Source organism: Rhinolophus ferrumequinum, chromosome 9, assembly GCF_004115265.2.
Source record: "Rhinolophus ferrumequinum isolate MPI-CBG mRhiFer1 chromosome 9, mRhiFer1_v1.p, whole genome shotgun sequence".
Lineage (NCBI taxonomy): Eukaryota > Metazoa > Chordata > Mammalia > Chiroptera > Rhinolophidae > Rhinolophus > Rhinolophus ferrumequinum.
In genome coordinates this window covers 82,093,409-82,117,216 of record NC_046292.1, presented here as the reverse complement: position 1 = coordinate 82,117,216, position 23,808 = coordinate 82,093,409, and the positions used below count along the sequence as shown (strand labels likewise).

The 23,808-nt window shown below is 36.7% G+C and overlaps 1 protein-coding gene across 1 annotated transcript in view; it reads left to right on the top strand.

Moving 5' to 3' along the window:
* Positions 1-23,808, top strand: part of HIVEP1 (HIVEP zinc finger 1) — a 130,428-nt gene that overhangs the window by 44,613 nt on the left and 62,007 nt on the right. The window contains 1 exon segment of the mRNA XM_033114461.1: positions 23,171-23,224. Coding sequence (XP_032970352.1) covers positions 23,171-23,224 — 54 coding nt within the window.

Here is a 23,808-nt window from a genome sequence, read left to right as displayed (position 1 = left end):
CTGAGGGGCAGCTCCCACCATGAGTCGTCTCCACGAAAATGCCTCATGTCTGTCCGTAAACATTAGGGTGCTTAGCACATTGGTAGGTATTTGGTAAACGTTTGCTGAATAATTACATGAAAGTTTTTAAGCTGCCTTTTTCTTGGGACGATAAAAAAGAAAAAAAAAATCATGTCCATGTGCCTGGGTGTATTCAAAAAATTTTACTGATCATTCTGTTGTATTGTTTTCCATGTAAGCATTAAACTGTTTTGGAGTTTAATTGATTTTTCCTTGGAGTCTACATCTTTTGGAGAATGTTAAAGCAAGAAGATTTATATTGTTCATCAACCATTTATGGGAGCTTGCTCCATGATGTTTCAATTGAATTCTTATTATTAGACAATGACTTGGATAACAATTTACAGACTTTGATATTTTGGTGCATCCCATGGATTAAAACATACATTTTTAAATATGGCATTTTAAAATTTATCTGTTGTTGTTAGTCATGATTTTATGGATGGTGATTACTTCTGCTCTCTAATCTCTGTAGCCATATGAAATGTAAACTAGCCATTATATTTGTCTCTTTAAAATACATTTAGGAAAGGCAACCATTCAAATAAAATACAAGCTAAACCTGAGAACAGTTGAAGAAGAATCTGTTCAGTTTTTCCCACCTGGAAGATTGTTAATACATAATTGACTATTTGGTTCAAAAAGAAAAAAAACAACAACAAAAAAACCCTTGACATTTCTAAATAAATATGAACTTGCAAAAGAAACAGTGCATATTGAGTACTAAATGTGTCTTGGTAATCATAATAGATGGCTTCTCTGTCTCTGTCTCTGAGAAAGCCAAATTACAGGATAGTTAATATCTTAAAGGATTCTTATCTCAAATACAAGGATGCCCAGATACAAAGGGGACTTGCTGAAATACTGGCTTCGTAAATGCAACTCAGCAAATCATAATCATCTTTGGAATTTCAGTCACGTTATGTAAGTGGTCATACATACAGATGGATTTTTAACTCTGATTTTCCTAAGTTGCTTTCCATCCATTAAATGGTGGGAAGATGTTCTGAAATGCAAAATGAGAAGAATGCACTCCTGTTACTTTAAGAAAGAAATTAAGTAGGGAGGGAAAAGGGGGATGTTGTGACTGCTGACATTTGTGGCCTCTTTTCCTTTGCGTAAGAGGTGGACTGGCTTTTCTGTAGCTGCGGTTGCTATGGAGAGGTAGTGGGGGTGGACTCCTAGGACCGCAGCCTGTGAGAGCGATTCTGTCTTAGAGCTGCTCCAGAATATGACAGGAAGGGGCAGGGAGCTCAGGTGTGTGCCACGGCGGCACAGATTATGGGGGCTGGCTGACCTGTCATGGCTGGTAACGTGACTGTGCAGATACCCCGGGGTGTGACAGACGTGTTTGTGGAAGTGCTTGTGGAGTCTCTATGTGAAGTGAAAGGATTGCAATGCTGTATGTGTTCCCACCCTTCATATGATGTCTTTCACTTGAGATTTGATTAAAAGAGTTTAAACATATTAAACTAAATGTATACCCTTGTTATAATAAGAAACGGAGTGACTTCAGTCGGCATGTTTGCATATAGAGAAATGACATAAACAGCAAGTCAAACAAATTATGGTTGGAATAATACACTCAGAAAAATCTAATATGGTCGGTTAAACTGTAAGCAAAAATGAATGTGGTACTAACCTGGAATGATTAATATACGGATGTCAGAGTGCTGTGTGGCTAGATAATACAAGAAAAGAACTAACGAAAGTTGTAAGAATTTTTCTACATAATAGGTAGAAGAAAATCAGTTGTGTGTTTTGTTGAAAAATACGCTTGTATCTTAGGTGAATTTTAGGGATTTTGTCATTGCTGTTAGTATATTGGGAATAGTTTTATATCAAATATAAAATTGTTAATGAGTTTGTAGTATGATCATTTTATGGCTTTTCTGTTTTCTTGACATAATTGGTAAATTGAATATGATTATATTAGTCTTTTGTCTTCTCATGAATATCATTGTGGATAACGCCTTTGTTTACAAACAAACGTGATTGGTAATTTTAGCTTAATCTCTGAGCTACTGTTTAAATATTTCTAAGTAAAAATGTGTTTCTCTTGAGATAATCATATAATGTGTTAAATTTACCAAATACAAAGAAACTTATTTCACTTCTCAGTTTTCTGATGAAATTCGAATGAGAGCTTTTTTGTTTATAATATTGTTTCATAGTATTTGAGTCAGAAATGGTTTAGGTGGAGTTACAGTCGTTGACTGCTTAATGCATATTACAGTTTAAGAATAACTACTTGTCTAATTTAATCTGTGAAAGAAATGCCAAACCAAGACTTTTTTTTTTTTAAATAAAGATAGTGTTATACAAAATCTAGACATAGGGTCATACATAGTGGTACACAGTACTAATGAAAAGCTCTGTAAAATGTACGAATTTATTATGGAATTTACTTGGAAAGTATTACTTCAATCTAAGGTATTTCAGAAATTGTTCAACAAAAATTTATCGGAGATATGTAGAAAACTATTCTTTAGATGATAACCTTATTTGGCTTACTAAAAATTTCTGTTTCTTTTGTGTTTAGAATATTGTATATTAAGAATAAATTTCTTTAATTTTTAAATATATTTAAAGGCATAAAAGTTTACAAATTATTACATACAGATATGTATTGATGAAGTTGACATTTTCATTATTTTTCTTCTTTTTTTAATTCTAAGGAACACCTGTTCAACAAGGAAGCCAAAATTAGTTTTCTTGACTCCTCATGCACGTCAAAGGGCTATGAGGTGTAAAATACTTGTGTATTTGTTAGATAATAATAGGTAATTTTTAACGAGTGTCAAGTATAAGCTAAGTACTATTCTAAACATTTACACTTGCCGCCTTTTCTGAATCTCACATAACTTTGTGAAGTGGGTGCTATTTTCTTACCCATATTCCAGACGAGGAAACTGAGGTTTAGAGGATAAAGTAACTTGTCCAATGTCATAGAGATAAGAAGGGGTGGACCAGGATTTGAAACCATGAGAGTTTTTAACCATGGCCCTTCATTGTCTCTTGTATGTAAAAATTGTAGTCTGGCATAGTGGGAAAAGCTTTCTTTTCAGGTATCCTGGGATGCAATCCCAGCTTTCCATATCATAGCCCAGTGACACAGCAGAAATTATACCTCTTCATGTCTCAGGCTTTTCATAGATACTTTATGCTGGACTACATATGAATACTTTAATTTCAGTGCTAATGTGAAGTCTGCTTCCCCCACCCCACGGTAGTAGTTACCACTAACATGTGTTACTATTAACAATGGTAAAATGTAAGGTAGTAATCCAATTATATTTTATTGCCCTGTTGGGAAACAATTGATAGAATAAAAAATGAGTAAAGGATATCATTAAAGTAATGCTGAATTCTTTTAGATATCCATTCAAATGCCTGTCAGTTTACAGCAGGGTTTCTCAAGCTCAGCACTAATGACCTTTCTGGGCTGGGTAATTCTTTGCTGTGATGCTGTCCTGTATGTCGTGAATGTTTAGCCACATTCCTAGCCTCTGCCCAGTAGATGCCAGCCGCAAACGCTGCCCCTCGATTGTGTCGATTGAGACGACCCAAAATGTCCCCAGTCAGTGTCAGACGTGCTTTGCCAGAAGGGCAAAGTCACTCCTGACTCCTATCTGTGTATGTGTGTGTGTATCCATCTATCTACACACACATTAATGAAGTAAGTAGACATCATATGACTACAGTGTGTGTCGAGGACGCTAGCGGAGAACGCCGAGGTGCTCCAAGGAGAGGGATGTGCGGGAGCAGGCTGGTTTGGATGGTGGCGTGTGGCTGGCACGGAGTGTGGCCTGGGCAGCAGGGAGCCCCGTGCAGAGGCTGTGGCCCACGTCTCGGGAGAGATGAGGGCTCGGACCCGGTGCCGGGCACGGCAGTTTGGAGAGGTTTTGAGGGGAGAATCAGAGGACTCGTGGTCTGCTAGAGTGTTGCACTCCTGACGACAGTGGCTAAAGAACAATGAAGGTGTGAGAAGTGGACACTGGGCAGTCTGCAGGACTGACTCACCTACCGAGGGGACCCTCTGTGCCAGCGTGGCTGTGCAGTGGATTCACATGTGTTTCTCAGCAAAGTTAGACATTACTGAATGTCCTAGACCTTTGTGAATATTGGAAACCACGTCTTAAGTCTGTGGCTGCCAAGTGACTGCATATTGAAAACTTGAATGATTCGCTTTGCTTTACAGACGAGATATGATCCTGAGGGAGGAGTGATCTTTTCAGCAGGTGGCCTTGATACACGGCTCTGCTCCCTCCTGCCCCGGCCCGGCCGTGGCCCCAGAGCTTTCTCCTCCAGTGCATTCACTGGTGAAGTAAATAATTCTTTGGACATCCAATAATTATGCTTTTGAGTCACAATTTTGAGGTGTACAGATTTCTTAAAGCAGCGTGTACCTATGGTGGGTACAGTGAACGCCATGCAGCTTAGAGGTGGTGGGGACCCAGCGTCCCAGACCCTGTCTGAAGGCAGCGTTCAGGAAACCTGATGGAATTCCTTTCTCGCTGTGGAGAAGAACCTCAACAGGCTGTTCTCTGGGCTGTATTAGGAAGGTCATCCATAAGCCTAACTTTGTGATCTTTTGTTAATAGTGGGGATTGAATCACTGAGAGTTGTAATTACCATTTAAATGCTGGGATTATAAAATCGTAATGCCAGTTATCTCAACAGTGATGATAAAAACTTTTTCCACGAAATTACATTGTTGAAATTGTGTGTGTATCTGAGTGGGTCTGGTAGTAATTTCTCCCATTGTAACATGCAAATTGATTTCTGAGCCAGGCCTCTGGGTGCTTAGGTCTCGCGTATGGGAAGACTAAGAGGAGAGGCCCCCTTTCCTGATTGCTTCGTGGGGCTTTCCTTTCTTGGTCCTTCCTCCTCTCCTTCTCAGCCCACTCCAGTTCCATTGATCAGTTCTTGGTTGCTTTATTTTCCTGGGGGAAAAGGACTTTGTCAACTCGATTTTCATCCTGAGTCATCTTCCCTGTGGGCCTTACTGGAGCAGTGGAGAGTTTTAGTCTGTTCACTCACTCCGACACGTACAGGTTCAAACACATTTGGATACACATTGTGTTTCTAAGTTTGTGCATGTGCTCTACAGGTTGGTTTTCCTACCTTCAGGTAACTTAAAAATCTCAGAGATGGGAAAGAGATTTACACGTAATAGAGAATTTAAGGAATAAATTGAGACAACAAATAATAATGGGCAAATGGGACACAATTAATACCCTTAAATAGATACTTTATTACGGATAGTAGTGTGGAATAAAGTTCTGTGGGATGTATACGAAGGTAAAAAACTCTTGTTTTTCTGGATTTGTTAGAAGTTTCTGAGAGTTGGGATTTAAGTTTGGCCACAAAAAAATGGTGAGAAAATAGGTAAGTAATAGGGGCCATGGTACTAGAGTGACTGTGACAGATCTCGATCTCAGAGTTTCTGAGTGTGGCAGATGACACAAGCCTGAAATCACAGCCATGCACACAGGTACATGCACTTGATGGAAGACGAGGTAGGGAGGGCACTGTTGTTACTCAGCAGTAGCCCTGTTTGGGGATCAGGAAGGGGCTTTGAGAGCATGTGATATTTTTAAGCTCAAATACAAAAGATGAGACATCTGTTACCATGTATATAAATATACAGAGAAGTACAATATATAGCCATAGTCTTAAATAGTTCACGCTTTGGAGGCAGCCTGCCTGGGTTCAAACCTGGCATTTCTGATTAGTTCGAGGAAGTTTGCTTTCCTGTGCCACTGTTTGCTCCTCTGTAGAATGGAGATCAAGGGCGGTTTCTTTCTCTTAGGTTTGTTTGTTTGTTTGTTTTGTGAGGATGGAATGAGTTAGTACATGTCAAGTTATTAGAACAGTGCCAGAACATAGTAAGCACTTACATTTTAAAAAGCTATGATTGATAGATTTTCCCACAGCAGGTTCTGAAGGAGGCTGAGGGCTTCCCAGGTGCAAGGGGAGGGCCGGGAGGCACTTCTCAGAAGAAACAGTGGATCTGAGGCAGTGGTGGGGAGAGTCCGGCTGTGTGTTGTGCCTGTCCCTAAAAGGTAGTGTTGCTCCCTGCAAAGGACATTTTCCAAGAGGAGAAATTCTAATGATGGGTTGGAACAGATAACTTGTGGTGTCTCCATTAGTTTTTAGAAATGTGTATGTGTGTTAATTCTGATTTGCTGGTTTCTTTAAACCTATATTTTGGGGGAGTTATCAGCTATTCAAAATAATTGCATCATAGTTCTCTCATGTGCTACAATATTATAACTGAAAAGAGCTTTAAGTTTTTTTAAGTTCAGTTATATTTTAGTGTCTTTTCACCATGATTTGCCTAATTTGGGTTCATATGATGCAGTTAGTCTCTAAAGCGAATGATAACAGCTGATAAATGACCAGAAAGCTATTTTTGGCTTGACTACATCAGATCCATACATATGAAGTTACAAGCCTAGTTACTGTTATTTTTGGCCAGAGTCCTTGCAAGTGTGGGAGTTAGCTAAGTACTTCCTTTGTAAAGGAAAAAAATGACATTTGTTTTTAATTGTTTTAATTGTTATAATTGCTTAAAGCATGTGACTTTTTTAGTGATTGGATTATAAAGATTTAGGCTGGGAATTTTATGCACTGTAAAATTTATCATAAATATTTATTCAGAACCACTTGTGTATAAGGGCCCGATACTATCATTATCTTCCTTTTTTTAAATAACTTTTTATTTTTCAATGGCACTTGACATTCATATATCATTATCTTCTATGAGCTGTTACTACTAGATAACAGTGAAGACAAATGGAGGACGTATGCATGTATAATGGTGTGGTGGGTATATTTCAAACATGGTAATATACCTGTAAACATACTATGTATATTATCAAACACACATCGATTACACTCATGCACATGCGTACATGTACAAAATTATATGGACTGTTATTTGATTATTTAGGCTAATAGCCTCCAAAAATAATGTGAATAGTCCCCAAATAATTTATTTTCCTAAAATATTATTTGATGTATTTTAATCAGGTTTCCCAGTGTGTTTTGTAAGTATATTTGGGGAATTTCTCTCTGAGTGTGTTGGCCAGTAATACAAAACTAATTTTTAAGTTCATTATTAACTGTTAATATTGTGGGTCACAGACTTGACCACCTATAAATGTCCGCATTTCTGTATCATTTTGTGCTTGTACTGAACTAAATCACTCAGTAGTTAATATCTTTTACATTTAAAATTATAGCATAGAACATGAATAATTGGAAATAGTTACATGCTATATATTTATATTTATTTCTATTTATCTTTGCGACACTATAAAATATTTGCGAACTTTTCTCATAGGAGTTCTTGAGTGGAAAGTTACTTTACTGTAGGCCGCTTAGTCACTTACAGCACAAAAAAGATAAATAGGACTGTTTAAAGATGTAGTTAATTTCAATTTTTTGAATTTGAATTATTTTGTTATGTTTTTCTTGTGGTTATCAAATTTTAGTTCTTCCCTGATTTGGAGTAGCCTTGAATAGAATGGTTAGGGTTTATGGCATTTTCCTGATGCCAGTGTCAAAATTATTGGGCCGCTTACCTGCTGTGTCCAGCATGGTGCGTGGGGCTCAGTGGTGATTCGCACCTGCCTGGTCTCTGCCGTCCTGGACCTGCTGGGCTCCTCTGACCCAGCATTACTCCCAGCCAAAGGGGACAATGTTACAGGAGCATGGCTGTGCCCTTTACTTGCTGTGCACTCCAAACTGTTGGGGCGGGGGGCTTATTTTGACTATAATCCCCTCATAGAGATTGTTATCTGTAGCTGATGACTGAAACTGTTACACTTGGTCTGTTTTCAGCTTGTTTCTCACCCAACCACCACCTACTTAAAATTTTTCATATCCTTTTACCTTCTGATTCTTGCTGGTGAGGGAATTACCCTTTTGACAGGATGCAAATGGGATGATTTTGAGGTGAAAAAACAGACTTCTTAATTGACCTGTGAATGTTTTGACTACCACATTGCTTGGCTACCTTAAAGGAAAGAATAGTGTGTCGCAATACTCAGTGGTATTATTGCCAATTGGTAAATGTTAAAAGTATTCTGTTTGGAAGGAGGAAACAGGTGTCAAATAATTTAAAAGCATGGAATAATATAGGGTTTGAATAAGAATACTGAAAAAAAGAATCTGAGAGTATGCAGGTATATTCATATGTGTACATATATCTGTAGAGATATATCTGTGCGTATATACATACATATATATGGAATATTTATTTTTGTAAGCACGTAAGTAAACACATATACTTTTAGGGAATTGAGGCATTCAAACTTTGTTTTTGATTTGGCTATCCATATTTATATATACATAAATACGTATATTTTTATATATACATACATATTTAAATGAGTAAGTAATACATCTTCAGTATGAGTAGTCCATACTCTTAATTTTAAAAAAAATCAAAAAACAATGAGTGCAGAAATAGATACAATTAAAAAAATAGCATTTTCCTCTTTTCTGTCCCTGCTTTTTATCCTTACACTCAGAGGTAACCACCCATATTAACTTCTTGTCTTTTTGTTTTTTCAGAAATGTTTATGCAGACATGACAATATCATTTTTTAAAATGTGCACACATGTCCACAAAAAATATATATATTATACAGTAGATTCTGATCTGAACGTCTAATTTTAATCTTATTTAGGATTCTCATACTCCAAAAAAATCATTGCCCACATTTCTGGTTACGAGCTTAAGTTGAAAGCAAAAACCATATAGTCGGAAAACTTCTACTAGTGAACCTGAGCACTGATAAAATGTGGCTCTATTCAAACCTGCATGATCTTAGGTTACCATTTATTCCCACTTCTCTGATCAGTGTATGTGTCAGTTTATTGCTGATTTGTTTTGTCACTAATAATAATAGTATTATTTATAGAATATGCATTTGAAATAGTATGAAAACAAAATACTTTTACTTGAGGGGCCAAACATGATAAAACACACAACCCAGAATCTACTAAAATAAATCCGAAGTTTAGAATAGAATCTTAATTCCAAATCAGTATGTTCAGCATGGACCAGTCAGGAGTGTTCTATTTCAGCTTTCCTTTAAGTACCTCTCCTGGAATACACCCCCCGGGTCCTCTGAGCCTCATGTTCCAAATTCAGGATATCTGCAGAGAAGATTCCCATCCCTAATAGACCATTTCGGTTCTGTATTCATTGGTTCATTTAGTGATTGATCAATTGATTGCTAAACGCTAATAGAATGCTTACTCTGTCGTGTAAATTCCCTGTTTCCCTGAAAATAAGACATAGCTGAACCATCAGCTCTAATGCGTCTTTTGAAGTAAAAATTAATATAAGACCCGGTATTATTTTACTATAAGACCCGCTCACATATCATATCATATCATATCATAATCATATCATACCGGGTCTTATATTAATTTTTCCTCCAAAAGACGCATTAGAGCTGATGGTCCGGCTAGGTTTTATTTTCAGGGAAACATGGTTGTACAAGGTGTGGATACATAAACAGTGTATGAAAGCAGGTCACTTGCCTCTCTCATGCCTAGACTGGCACCGTTGGTCGTCCAGCCATCAAAACCTGAAGTTTCCATGTCATTTTAGACTCTGATTACTTTCTTGATATGCTAACTCTCACCTGCATATTTATGTTCTGCTATGCAACACCTACTCATTGTGCCCCATATATTCTATGCTTATTCCTACTTTGTATCTTTTGTATCATACTTCATGCTTTCTTCACAGAAGCCTTTTCACTTTCCTGAAATTTGTGTCAACTCTCATACTTTGCCAGTACTTAATAGGATGAACTAATTAGTAATATATTTAAAAAGAACTTAAAAAATCTAATTAGTAATTATTTAAAGCACTTTAAAAAGAGGGGGTGTTTTCAGTTTTTCAAAATATGTTCATAGCTGATAATGTGCTTGTTATTTGTAATGTGTATTAGAAAATAGATTGGAAACAAACTATTTCAGTTTTGTGGGTTTTTTTTAAATAATTATTTCTATCGAGTATTTTGAAACTTATTTGAAGTAATATCAAGTAACTTAAACGTATTAAGATTCAGTTGTATGGGTTCATTATTTAGGGATGGCCTTAGGCTTGACGGCATTTTTAGATGAGTAAATTGTTTTTGTCACATATTTTACTTGTACATATATTATAAACCCTATAGTGTTATTTTTGCTTTGAACAGTGAATTGTCTTAAAGAAATGAAGATAAAATAAGTCTTTTTTTTCTTTTTTTTTTTTTTGACCTCTCTCCCTCCCTTCCTCCTTCTCTCACTTTCCTCTTTCTTATAAAATCAAGGCTTTGCAAATTTTTTTGGAAAAGGGCCTAACAGTACATATTTTAGCGCTCGTGGCTTCGTACAGTCTCCATCACATCATCACATATTCTCCTTGTTCTTCTCCCCACCCCTTTTTAAAGCACTTAAAATAATGCACAGGTCTTACGAAAACTGGTTGTGGGCTGGATTTGACCTGTGGTTCATAATTTGCGGGGCCCTGCTATAGGTACCTTCATCTGTTATTTCCCATCAGCCTAAATCACTACTTTTTTAGCATTGCACATAGTATTGGTAACAAATTTTCTCAACTTTTTTGTATGAAAATATTTTTATATGCTTTCATTTTTGAAGAATAATTTTGCTAAATACAGAATTCTACTTTGACACTATTTTTTCTGCAGCACTTTAAAAATCCGTTGCCTCCCCCCACCCCTTACCCCCTGTCACAATATTCTACAGGTTGCAGTATGACATGCCTGTGTGTTGTTTCCTTTGTATTCATCCTCCTTGGGGTTCACTGAGCTTCTTGGATCTGTAGGTTGATGTTTTTAGTTAAATTTTGGGGAAAAATCAGCCATTATTTTTGATTGAAAAAGTGATGGATCAGTACTAGAGTAGGATGGACATGTTCTAATTTTAAAACAAAAAACGCCCACTGTGTCCATATAGTTCATGTGTCATTTTACTTTTTAGATGTGTGTGTGTGTGTGTGTGTGTGTGAGCGTGTGAGCGCGCGCACGCACCCACGTGCGCATGTACCTGCATACGAACACGAAAAATAATCTGGAACCTAATGCGTGAGTATGCTAACAGTTATTATTTTATTCTTCTACCATATATTGTTGTTTAAATTTCAGAACTAAAGTAAATCTTGCAGTGTTAATTGATTCAAACAGAAGAGACAGTTAAAAAGTACAGTGAAATATACATCGTTCTTACCTGGTTCGGTTTCCCCAGGGGTGACTGGTAACCCCATCGCAGTGACTTTGTTACCTTTTGTACACACTCACTGTTCATTTCTGTATTTTGACACAAATGGAAGTAAACTCGATACATTGTTCTCTTTGGGTTTTGTTTGATTTGTTTGTTTAACTTTGTATCGTGGAAAGTTTTCCAATCTTCAAATTCCTATCCTACCCTTTCCTCAACAAAAGGAATTAAGAACAGTGGCTGTCATAGTTCTAGAAATTTCTGTTCTTTTTATCCTTTTCAGCTTTGGTGTGTACAAACCTGACTCCTAGTGGTCGTTCAGAAGTTATTTAATTTCCTCTTGGCTGTGATTATTTCTGGGGCAGTGACCTTTATTGAATGCGTGTGTGCTAGGCCTATAGATACTTTGCTTCATTTAAACACTGTTGTGTATTATTTCTTGCTTATGATTATCATTTAAACTATACCACTGTAACAATACATTAGTAATGTTTTGGTAAACTTAATTTTTTTTTAAATTGGGCTCAATTTGTTTCCTTTTTAAACTCTTGGTTATGGAAGTTTCAAAGTGATTACAAAATAGAATGGTGTAATAAATCTCTACTTGCCTGTCATTCAGATTTAGTAATTAACAGTTGTAGCCAGTCTTTTTTCATTTACTACCCTGAGCACTTTCCCCTCCCATGATATTTTAAAGCAGACCTCAGATATGTTATTTCATTAATATGTTTTCATTTTATAAGCTCCAAAAGATAAGGAATATTTTTTCACATAATCATAGTACCTTACACAACTAGACTGAGAAACAACTGCTTGAACCAGAGTGGGGTGGGGAGACGGTGATGGCGGAAGAAGGGGGAAAAAATGATATAATCACAGTACCTTTATGAAACCAAAAAGAGTAATTTCTTAATATAATCAAATATTCTTTCAGTGTTTAAAACTTCTCTGCAGTGTCATAATTTTTTAAACCTTTTGTTAAAATCAGGACAAATAAGGTCAACATATTTTATAGGTGCGTATGTCTTTTATGTACTTCTGACCTATAGGCACCCTTTCTAATTCCCTCTTATTTTTGTTTGCAAATTGTTTGTCAGATGAAGGAGGTTTTTGTTGTCCTGTACAGTTCTCTACCATTGGTCTGTTTTTAAATGGTCAAATTAATAGATTTCTTTAAAAATTGTTTTAATTGGTTGCTTTTCAAATTTCCAGAGATTCTTTAGATATTGTCAGATTATATTTAAACATGTATTTGTTGTCCAGCATAGCTCTTTTTATGGCTTTGGATACCAGTTAAATACATGATGATAGATTTGAAATGTGAAATAAAAAAAATACAAACTCAGAGAAAATTAAAGACAACTGTGAGCTGTGCCCATACCTTTGCGATGGATAATGAGTTTATGTGTCTACTAAATTTATGATAGGGGCTCAGGGAAGAAAAATTCTTGCTTCTGTTTTAATTAGAATGTAATCAGTTGTTAACGCCATATAGAGAGAGGCCTATTGAGAGTCTGCGATGTGGCGCCGATGCTTGGAGTTTAAGTCTTTCCATAGAGGTGAATCTTGCTGAAGGGATGTTGTGTGTCACCTCGGAGGCCAGGGCTTGAACCATGGTAACCATTACATCCAAATTTATGACAGGAAGGAGGGCGGAGTGTGGTGTCCACATGCAGAAGGGGCCAGCACAGTGGTGACACACTCCGGCAGGTCGCCGGGAAGGTCACAAGTCATAGCTGTTTGCTGGGTCCGTAGTAGAAAACTGAAATATCAAGATATTATTTACCTCAGACTGATATTTCATCCATTTAGAGTTCTAGGGAAAAAATGTAGTTGTCTCCCTTTGTCCAGTCTTCTGTGCCTCTCAATGTTTTTCTTCTTACCCAGAAGGGGTTTGTACAGTTATTTCCTCTCTTTCTTTTCTGTTCCCTTTCCTTTCCTTTCCTTTCCTTTCCTTTCCTTTCCTTTCCTTTCCTTTCCTTTCCTTTCCTTTCCTTTCCTTTCCTTTCCTTTCCTTTCCTTTCTTTCCTCCTTCCCTCCCTCCCTCCCTCCCTCCCTGCCTCCCTGCCTCCCTGCCTCCCTCCGTCCCATGTCTAATCTTTGTCCTCTCTTTCCCTACTTCTTGGAGAGAGTTATTTGTGTCTGTAGTAGTAATGTGAGATCACAGAATGGAACCAATGGAACTAGAAATCTGAAATATCATGATATTATTTACCCCAGCCATCGTACAGCTGTCATAGTTCCTGGTACACTGTGAGCAGTAACTGTTTCCTGATGTGAATGAATGGTGAAGGGGCTGCCGGGATGGAGGCGAGGAAGCTGGGCCCAGAAGAGCCAGTTAAAAAGGGGCACATAGAAAGGGGGCGACCCTAGGTAATAGGTACACCTTACATTGAAGACCTCCCTCCCCCTTCCTTCCTTTAATAAGAGGGCTTAAAAAATGTATTATAGGGGAAAATCGATGTACATTTGCTGACTGGGGGTGGGGTACACAGCCAGCCTAAAGAGCCAGAAGAGGTTTTTTTTCAGTCTTCTTTGAGATCCACACCTCCTGGGTCTCTTTCAATTATCTCTACATCTATTAGGTTGGTGCAAAAGTCATTGCGGGTTTTGTAATTATTTTTAACCTTTTAAACCGCAATGACTTTTGCACCAACTTAATACATCTTTAGTTCTGAACTCGGGGGGTGTGTGTGTGTACACATGAGGGCACACACATATATGTGTACATGTGTCACTCTGTTACTGGGAATCCAAGTAAACCTCTCCGGATAAGAATGTTTAGCCTCTCCGGATAAGAATGCTCTGTCTTCATATTTCTTTCTCTCCTCATGTAGTTACCATGACTACCTCCTGTCAATCACTGCCTGATAAATCATCAAATAGGAAGAAGAAACCAGTGTTGTCATGCTCTAATAGTAATACTATCTCATCCACAATGGGCAAAGTATTTTAATGTGATTATCAGAAAACTATTCATCTATGTCAATTTTCAGTATCTTTTCACAATAGTTTATTATGTTTAGTTTTTAAAATTTTCAAACATTGAATTTTGCAGCTTGAAATCGGTTTTGTAGTTTAAGGCTCACATTAATACTAAACATCAGACCTATTTTTGGTGTTAACGCTAATTAAGAGTATATGCTTTGGCTGTTTTTTAGAAGGACAATTGGGTCCTCAGCCAGGAAGCACCCAGGAGCTTTCCCTTCTGTGTCCTCCTTGGTAGCCACTAACTTGGGCGCCTTTGATAAGCCAGGCAGATTATGCTCCCAACGCTGCTGCCCGTTACCTGATAAGAAGTTGCTTCCAAGATCTGGATGATGAGACTTTTCCCTCTAACTACTTGCATTTTATACAATTTTGAAGCTTGATTTGATAATACCTGTAATTTAGAGAACATCGATATTCAAGTTTGGCTGCATGTTGGAATCACCTGGGCAACTTTTTAAAATGCTGATTTAATTGGTATGGGGTTCAGCCTCAGTATCAAGATTTTTAAGTCACACCAATATTAACTGACTCTAATATGCAGCAGAGTTTGAGTTTTACTGTTTTGGGTGATGTATTCAGGGTCATCAAACTGGGAGCTGGAAGAGTGGCACTGAGAGACTCGGCCTCGTGCTCAGTTGCTTTGGCAGCTTTCTAAAACAGGAGCTTTTCAACTTCAGACTTAACGCCTTGGCTTCACTCCTCGTGGGCTCGCAAATAGTTTGAGAATTTGGGGAAGGAGACTTCGGGAGTTTGCGTTGCTTTTTACTTCTTAGGAAATGTGTGCTCAACCATTTAAGCCCGTTGTCTTCTTAGCACCCTCTAGGGATAAAAAGGTACACTTACCCCATTTCAAAAGCCCAGAGTTTGAGCAGTGGCCTGACACAGTTCTTAGTTTTGCTGATCAAGGCTAATTAAGCAACTATCTGTAAAATGAAACCAGATGATATTAAGGGACAAAAAACAATTTAAAAGCCTTAGATGGCTCAGAGTAACACGTTTATTGTATGTCTGTGTACGTGTTGTTCTTTTCATGGTCAGTTTTGATATCAAGATGATTTTCTTACGGAAGAAACTTTGCATATAGTTGATCCATAATTTTAAAAGCATAATGAAACATAGATCTGCTTTTTTCTCTTTGAACTATTTAACTTTTTCTCAGTATCACAACGGAAATCTGCTTTCTGAAAAGGATAAATGAACAATTTTGTAAAAGGCAGGGCATAAAATTATAGCAAGATTAGGCATTTCACATTTTAGATTTTATCATGGCATATTTTGTTCCTAATCTTTGCTGTTTCTTGACTCATTATCATACTAGGTTAGGAGATTGTTTGTGTTGACCTTTATCTCTATTTTTCCCATAGCCAGTCTAGATCTTTTTAAAACCCTTGAAGCAGTTATCAAAAAATTATTATAACCTCTAGCAAGATTTTTTGGGGCCCTCAGACTTTCAGCTCTCCTTGTCTGCCTTTGGTTCCTACATTTTCTCCTTTATCAGTTCCTTCCTTCTTGTATGTTTGGTTGATCACATGAACGGCTCTCTGACCCCTTCATCTCACTGAATTCTTTGTCCTTCCTCTTGGACAAATCTGCATTTGGCATTCCTCCCCCAGTTTTTCATCCAGGTTGCCAGACTTTGTTAAAATAAATAGCAGTGCTGTGGACATTGCAGCCACCAAAAAGTCGTGGATTTCCACATTCACCGATCCCTAGTTGCTGTTCATCAGTGCTTTTATTTGTCCTTACAGTTGGTTAGCTCTTCCATTCCCATCAATAATTTTCTCTTAATTTTTATCGGCCTCTCAGAGCTCTTACACAAACACTAACTACTTTTCTTTGTAGACAACTATGCCTCTTACCGCAATAAAATCGAGGTAATTGGATATGAAGTCCTCAAACTCATCCTTCCCATCAGCCGACTTTGCACCTGACCTGCCTTCCTCCTTTCCTTTCCCCCGACCACAGAGTCTCGTCCTGGGTATCTTATTTCCCTGTTCAAAACCAACCTTCCACCTAGACTCTCGATGTTGTCTTCTGCTTTCTCCAGAGCCTTGTCCCTGTATATCCTCCACTCTTTTCTGTATCTTTCCTCTCCTTTTATTAGTTCTTCTCCTTGGGTCTATAAACATCTTTGAAAAACATACCAAACCAAACAACCTTCCCTTGACTGTGTTTCTCTCTGATCCCCCAGTTCACTCTCTTCTGGCAAATTTCTTTGTTTGCGGAATGTTTATTAGATTAGTAGTCGGTTGTTAGTATATGATGAAGTGTATCCCTTTACATTCATTGTTGAAGGTTTTTGTTTGTTTCGATTTCAGTTTTGGTTTTTGATTTTTTCTTACACTAGAGATAGATGAGATTCGATCAGGTAACATTTTGTACATTATTTAAATTACCATTTCCCCCTTCCTTTGGGCTGTTTACTGTTACAGCGTATAACAGCTTGCTTCTTAATACTGAAATACCTTTGCATACTTATTTTACACCCTGCTCGGACCTGGCTTTTTTATCTTTGAACATACTTCTTGATTTAGATTATTATATCACTATTCATACGTGAGACTTGTCTGTAGTGTTGGGTTTTGTGCCTCTTTGTTCACATTTTAATAACAGGTTTATGAAGTGATTTAGAACTCCTTTTTTGTTATCTTGTGCTCTGGAATGGTTTAGGAAATGCTTTGTTCTTCAAAATTGGAAAGAATTTGATAAAGCTCTCTGGAAATTCTGTGTTATTCTCTGGTAACTTTCTCAGTTTCACCATGGTTGTTATTCTAGTTGGGTTTTTCTTTTCCTGGATCAAGTCGAGTAATTTTACATTTTTCTAAAATTTTTAGTAGTTAATCACAATTTGCAAATTCAGTAGCACAGAGTTGAGTATTTTTTTCACTACAAGCAGGATTTTTTCAATTTGAAATAGTACTAGTCTAGACTATCATTTTCGACATTGTAGAGTGTCCTCTTCCTTAAAGACATCGGTCTAGAGGGTTATATAAGGTCTAGAGGGGTATGTAAGATGTGTAACTTTTAGGTTAAAATGTGTCACTTCTAATGGTAGATTTACTTAACTGATTTGGTAGTGAACGCTGGGATAATCTTCATTTAAAAGTATGCATTAAAGGGTATGGGTATTGGATATATTTTTAACATTATGTCATTGTTGTATATTTAGTCTTATTGAAATAGCTCTGGCAGTTAACAGAGTAAGGAGCGTGTACTGACGTGTAATGAGGAGATGTAGGAGTTAGGCTTATTCAGTAGTAAAAATAGTACAGTCACATATGGTGATCTTTTCTCAATCAGATGGTATCTCTTTCAGTAAACAGAGGTGCCTTTTACAGTTCATTAGGATCTACTTCATAAAATTTTAGGATTAGCATTTCTACTTTGTGTTTTCAGGACTAAGAGGGAGAGTATTAGCACAGAGGTTATAGATGCCTATCAAAACAGCAAGAAGGAAGGATGAGCTGGTAGAATTAAGGTAGAAATTATTTTTTTGATTTATTTTTAATTACAATTGACATACAATGTTATATTAATTTCAGATGCACCCCACAGTGACTAGACATTTATATGCCTTATGAAGTGATCAACCCAGTAAGTCTAGTACCATCTGACACCATACACAGTTATAATGATATTATTGTGTATAGTCCCTGTGCTGTACTTTACATCCCCATGGCAATTTTTATAACTGGCAATTTGTACTTCTTAATCCCTTTCAAGGTAGAAATAATTGAAATCGTTGATAGATTGAATGGAGTAATAGGTCATTCACGTGCTTTCAGTGTACTGGTAAGTTTCCCAAACGCAGAAATCATTTATAATGTTAAAGAGGATACAGTGCTAGGTTCTTAAGTAAAATTACCCAGTGTCAATTTTCAATATTGTGTGCAGGTATTCCTTTTTATCTTTTTCAGAATAGGTCAGTGTTTCTCTGTGTCACTTGGCAGGTTATGTTGGCATTTATATGATCAATAAATCACACTGGTCTGTCTTATTGTTACTATTATTATTATTATTATTATTAATGATCATGGGTTATGTAACTGTGGTGAAATGGGGTCCTACATGCAAGGTTTGGTGGTGGCACAGAGCAAGGAGAGACAGGCTCTGAATGAAGGTGTTAGAGAAGGTGCGCTAGAGAAGGCACCATGTTGAAAGGATGTCACATAGAGAAGGGATGGGGTGGGAGGGGCATCCCGGAAAGAGTCTTAGGGATCTGACAGAGCCTGAAGCTGCAAAGAAAACAGGAGTGGGGGTGGCTGAGGGGAGGGCAGAGAGATAGTGGGGTCACAAAGAATTTTGTTAGCCACTCAGGGGAATCCAGGCTTTATGTTTACCTTCAAATTGATATTTAAATGACTGTTTAAAGGATTATAATAACCTGTAAGCCTCTTTACAGAGCCATTTTGTTCTTTCTACGTCTAGTTCTTCCTATTGTACCTGACACAGGTTAGACATTCAGTGCAATAAAAACACACAGATTTGTTAAACCAGATCCTAACAGTTTAGTGCTTCAGTCCCCAGAGCTGTGATGTCCTGGATCCCCAGGCTCTGGAGGAGTGGTGTTGAGACACCTGAGATGGTGAGGGAGTCCCCACACGTCTGCATGGGGTGAAAATGGTCAGAGAGTGGGAGCTTGCTGTGAGCTCTGATTTGAAGATTGCTTTACTTTTTTATTGCTTATTAAGTGATCTGCTTTTAATTGTCTTCTTCCCTGAACCCTAAGAAAGGTGGTTTCTTAAGGGCTCTAGGACTTTTTTTTTTCTTTTTTGCTCAGTGGTTTCAGATTATGTTTCACAAATAGACTTATTTTTTAAATTTGTATATAAATATTTTTGGATGACGGAAAAAATATTTTTGCATTGCTTTCTTCTACAAAAGTTTTTAAATTTGTAAAGCATTATACAAGATCGTTCATAGTGTTGACCAGTAACAAATAGTCTTTACCAGTAACAAATTTCTGTGCTTTATCAGAGACGAAAAACTAAAAAGGCATCAATTTTTAATACTTGCAGAACCAAAGTATTACCTATAATAGTACCTCCTCTCCTAACCTGTCTCTCTGTCAGCCATGGGCCCCTCTGTAGCTTAGGGAAAATTGTGGATCCGTTGGTGTGTTGCTGGGAACTTTTCCAGGTGACAACTCTAAGTATATTTAGTAAAAAGTGAATTAATTACAACATTAGCATCTTAATTTAAATACAGCAAGAACTCATTACAGTTAAGAGTGTTACTTACTTCAGATTTACCAACATGGTCTGAGTGTCCATTTTGCATGCATGTTTATATTTATTTTTAATTAACAGCAACAGAGAAACTATTTATTTCTGAATGTGTAGTTCTCTGTGAAATTGTTACCTGAGATAACAGTGACAGTGCGGAGGGCATGATGGAAGATTCCTCAGAATCTGAAAGTCCATCCTCAACACCGTGCCCCTCACCCCCATCAAGGCTTATAGTGAGACATACTCTTGCTGGGAGGTGTTACCCTTGGTAAAGGGAAAAGGGAAAAGGTTAAGGGGGGGGGGGTGGCAAGAAGATGTGCAGAGAACTGCTTGTGTCAGCGAGTTTCAAGCTGCGGGTTTACAGTCCAGCAGCGGGTGGTGAAATCAGTGTAGTTGGGTAAGGCAGCATTTTTTACTTTTAATAGGAAAGGGTAGCAAGTGGGATGTGGGAGAGTTTGTCTCTGAGTTACGTATACACACATATATGCGCCTGTAATTGGTTTGAATGTAAAGTGTATTTCTTGCTCTGGGTCAAAGTGAAAAAAATGATAAATATTGCTGTTAAATGTTAGTAAATTGCCTTGTGTAAACCAATTAGGAGCATAAAATAAATGACTACTTTCTCTAGTTTTGGATAGTGTCTTCAAAGCACCATATTTTACCAGGAGAATCGTACAACAGGTTAAATGCAAACAGGACTTTCTATAAAAATGGAAGCAAAAGCTTGTAACAGTAGCTGTTAACAATTACCTGTCGAACTGGATGGAGCGCTAAGTAAAAAGCACTCAAGTAGATGCTTATCCCTAACAATAGTTACCGTAAATCTACTGATTTATACACTGTTATTATCAAGAGAAAGAGGCAACTTAATTGAAAAGTTTAAAAACAAAGATTAGTATTTTGTGATCAAATGTAAATTGAGGTCATTTTTGTAAGGATTTGTTATATTAAAGTGCAAACAGAAGATGGCTAGACCTCAGTATACTAAATAAATGGCAGCTGGTCTTTAAATGTGTGTTAAATCATGAGTTTTGTTGCTTTGAGCCACAAATGATTCTATTAATACAACATTTTATTATGTAATGCCAAGTTATGTATGCATAAACTTAAACAGTTATTACTATTATGACTATATAACATATATATATATATACTACTTACAGTTCTTAAGTTTGAATGAACTACTGGCATAGAAATAATACCTACTGTTTTTCTTTTGTGTTTCTCAAGGACTGTATATTTAAATTATGCGATTTGTTTATTTACATTTTAAATGTCATTTTTAAAAAAGTGGGCCTTGTCCTTTTGTTACTTGTACTAATACAGATTTCGTCCATGCATTTGATATTTTTAAATTACTGTTAAATGCAGGATCCATTTTCTGCATTTAATAAGTGTTTTGTTTTTTTTCACTTTATGAAATTTCAGTTTCACTCATTTCATGAGATGAGAAATAACTAAAGTGTATAAATAAGAAAAATTGTATTTTCCAAAGGTTATCTCTATTCCTCATAACTCTTACTCTGGGTCTGATAATTAGCAGGAAGCAATTAACACATTGCTGAGGGGAACTCATTTGTCAGGATGAAAATTTAGTTATTTTTGGCCGTTGCTGATACATAGTGTTTAATATTTCAAACTAGCTTGTTTCCTTTATTCTGCTGCTCTCCCTCTGCGTGGATTTGGCAATCTCAGTGGATCAATATGCAATTGAGAGAAGTTTGATCAGTAAATCGAAGGTTCTCTGAATTTCCGGCTTTTCTGGCTGATGGGGGAAGAGGCAAGTAGACCAGAGTTTGAAGGGCCTGTGGTGGGATCTGTGCCTTTTATTTATTTTGGGAAGGATGCCACTTTGTAAGTTACATCTTCCATGGCCAGTAAGGGTAGGTTGAGCATTGGAGATCATTTTGGAGGCTGGTTGTATATGCCAGAAGGCATAAATGGCTGACGGACCAATAATGTGAAAGCATTTAAACTGTACTTCCAGGGACTATCTACAATATTACATAATTATTGGTATTGTATTTCAGTACAAAATAGTACTCTGGGAATTTTATAACTTTTATCATTTACCGTTATAATTAGCACTTAGACCACTGTATTCAACTTGGAATTGGTCACTGTCACAGTCATCAAATGTATGTGTGTGTATATATATATATAATATATAATAAAATTTATAAGGATGTATATAAATTATATGAGGTTGGACAATTAATTTCACGAACTCATCCTAGAAAAAGTGCTACATACCTCATTGCTGAATATCACTAAGGTCACCTTCAAATTACTCCCCTTGGGAAGCTATGCACTGATGCCAGCGTCTAGTCCACTTTTTTTCTGGAATGGGCATCAGAACTGTCTTCATATTACCCTTGATGTCCTGAATGTCATCAAAATGTCTTCCTTTCAATATTTCCTTTACCTTCGGTTAAAGAAAGAAGTCATTGGGTGCCAGATCAGGTGAGTAGGGAGGGTGTTCCAATACAGTTATTTGTTTACTGGCTAAAAACTCCCTCACAGGCAGTGCCGTGTGAGCTGGTGCATTGTCGTGATGCAAGAGCCATGAATTGTTGGCAAAAAGTTTAGGTCGTCTAACTTGTTCACGCAGCCTTTTCAGCACTTCCAAATAGTAAACTTGGGTTAACTATTTGTCCAGTTGGTACAAATTCATAAGGAATAACCCCTCTGATATCAAAAAGGTTAGCAGCATTGTTACAACAAATTCGTGAACATAATTGTCAGTCTTCGTATATATGAGGATATATATGCATATATATGGATATATATAAGGATATATGTATTGTATCTACAATATATATAATATATATATGAGTATATCCTTATAAAATTTAAATTTATTGTTACCAAAGTGGAATGTGTAGTTATTTACAAAAATCAGTTGTGCCCAAAGCCTCAGATGGAAGAAGTGCAGGCTCTGGGTGCTCAGTTGCCTCCCTTTCCTGTCCACTCCTCAGGCAGCCCTCCCAAGTCTTGGTTAGTTGTTGTTTCTGGGTTATACCCAATCTTTTAATACTTTGTGCATATATAACAATTCTGTAGTCATTAGTTATATATAGTATCTCTTTAATGTGGTGTTCTACCTATACATTTCGTAGATAATTCTATCCTGTTATCAAGTGTTGGCGAAAGTGATGGGTGTCATGTTCCTCTTCAGCTCATTTCCTGTAGTTTTCTTCCGTGTTTGACGTAGGTCTTAAGCCATCTATGAACTTTGCTTAGACTTGTTTCTAAGTTAATAGACATTTGTTATATCTCTGATCATATCCCTATTGGGCACTTATATGTCTTCATAAGGAAAGAATTATTTTTACTTACATTTATTAGGCAGTTAAATGTTTTTTAACTATAGTTGAGTATTTGAAATACACTAATTGTTTGCATTATGGAACCATTAATTAATTGGAAGTGGTCCTTGTGACTAAGACATGGTTAAATTATAATTTCAGAAGGGAATATAATACTACTTTAACAATTTACACATATTTGTTGCATAAATAATTCATTTAACAAATATTACTGTGTCAGGCGCTGTTTATAAGAAGTATGTTTGTTTTACTGTATTCTTATTTGTATATAATGAATTGATTTTTAAAATTTTCTTTTGTTTTTCTTAGACAAAATTGAAGAAGCACAAAAAGAACTTAATGGGGCGGAAGTGTCAAAAAAAGGTAAATTATATTCTCTATGCTATATAATGGAAAGAAAGAAATAAAATTTAAAAAAAGGTAAATAAAATCAACCCCAGTATAAACTTTAATCTTGCAGAGATTCCTATGTAAATACCTTATAATTGCAGCCTTACTAACTCAATCAGTATAAGCATAGGACAGAATTAAAAATCACCTTAAGCTAATTGATACCTAAAAGTATATGGACTTTGTTTTATGAAATGTTTTAGCTACAGAGCACATTCTGTTACTGTTGTCCACCTATTAATATATTGCTTGTAGGAGTGTGATTGTTGTAGGAGTGAAAGTGCTGGTAAGAGTGAAGATGGTTGCAGCTCTTTTGAAAGTCCTGTTCGTGAGACTGTCCCATAGCAGTAAAAAAACCAGAATACTGGACACTGATGGGAGTGTTCACGCATGTGTGTGTGTGTATGTGTGTTTATGTGATGCAGTATTTTTTGAAATGACCAAGATCTAAGACAACTAAAATAACTTGAATGCTACTAAGTGGAGGAATAGTTGAATAAATTTTAGTACATTTATATTTTGGAATGTTACACAGCTTTTTAAAAATGTTAATTATT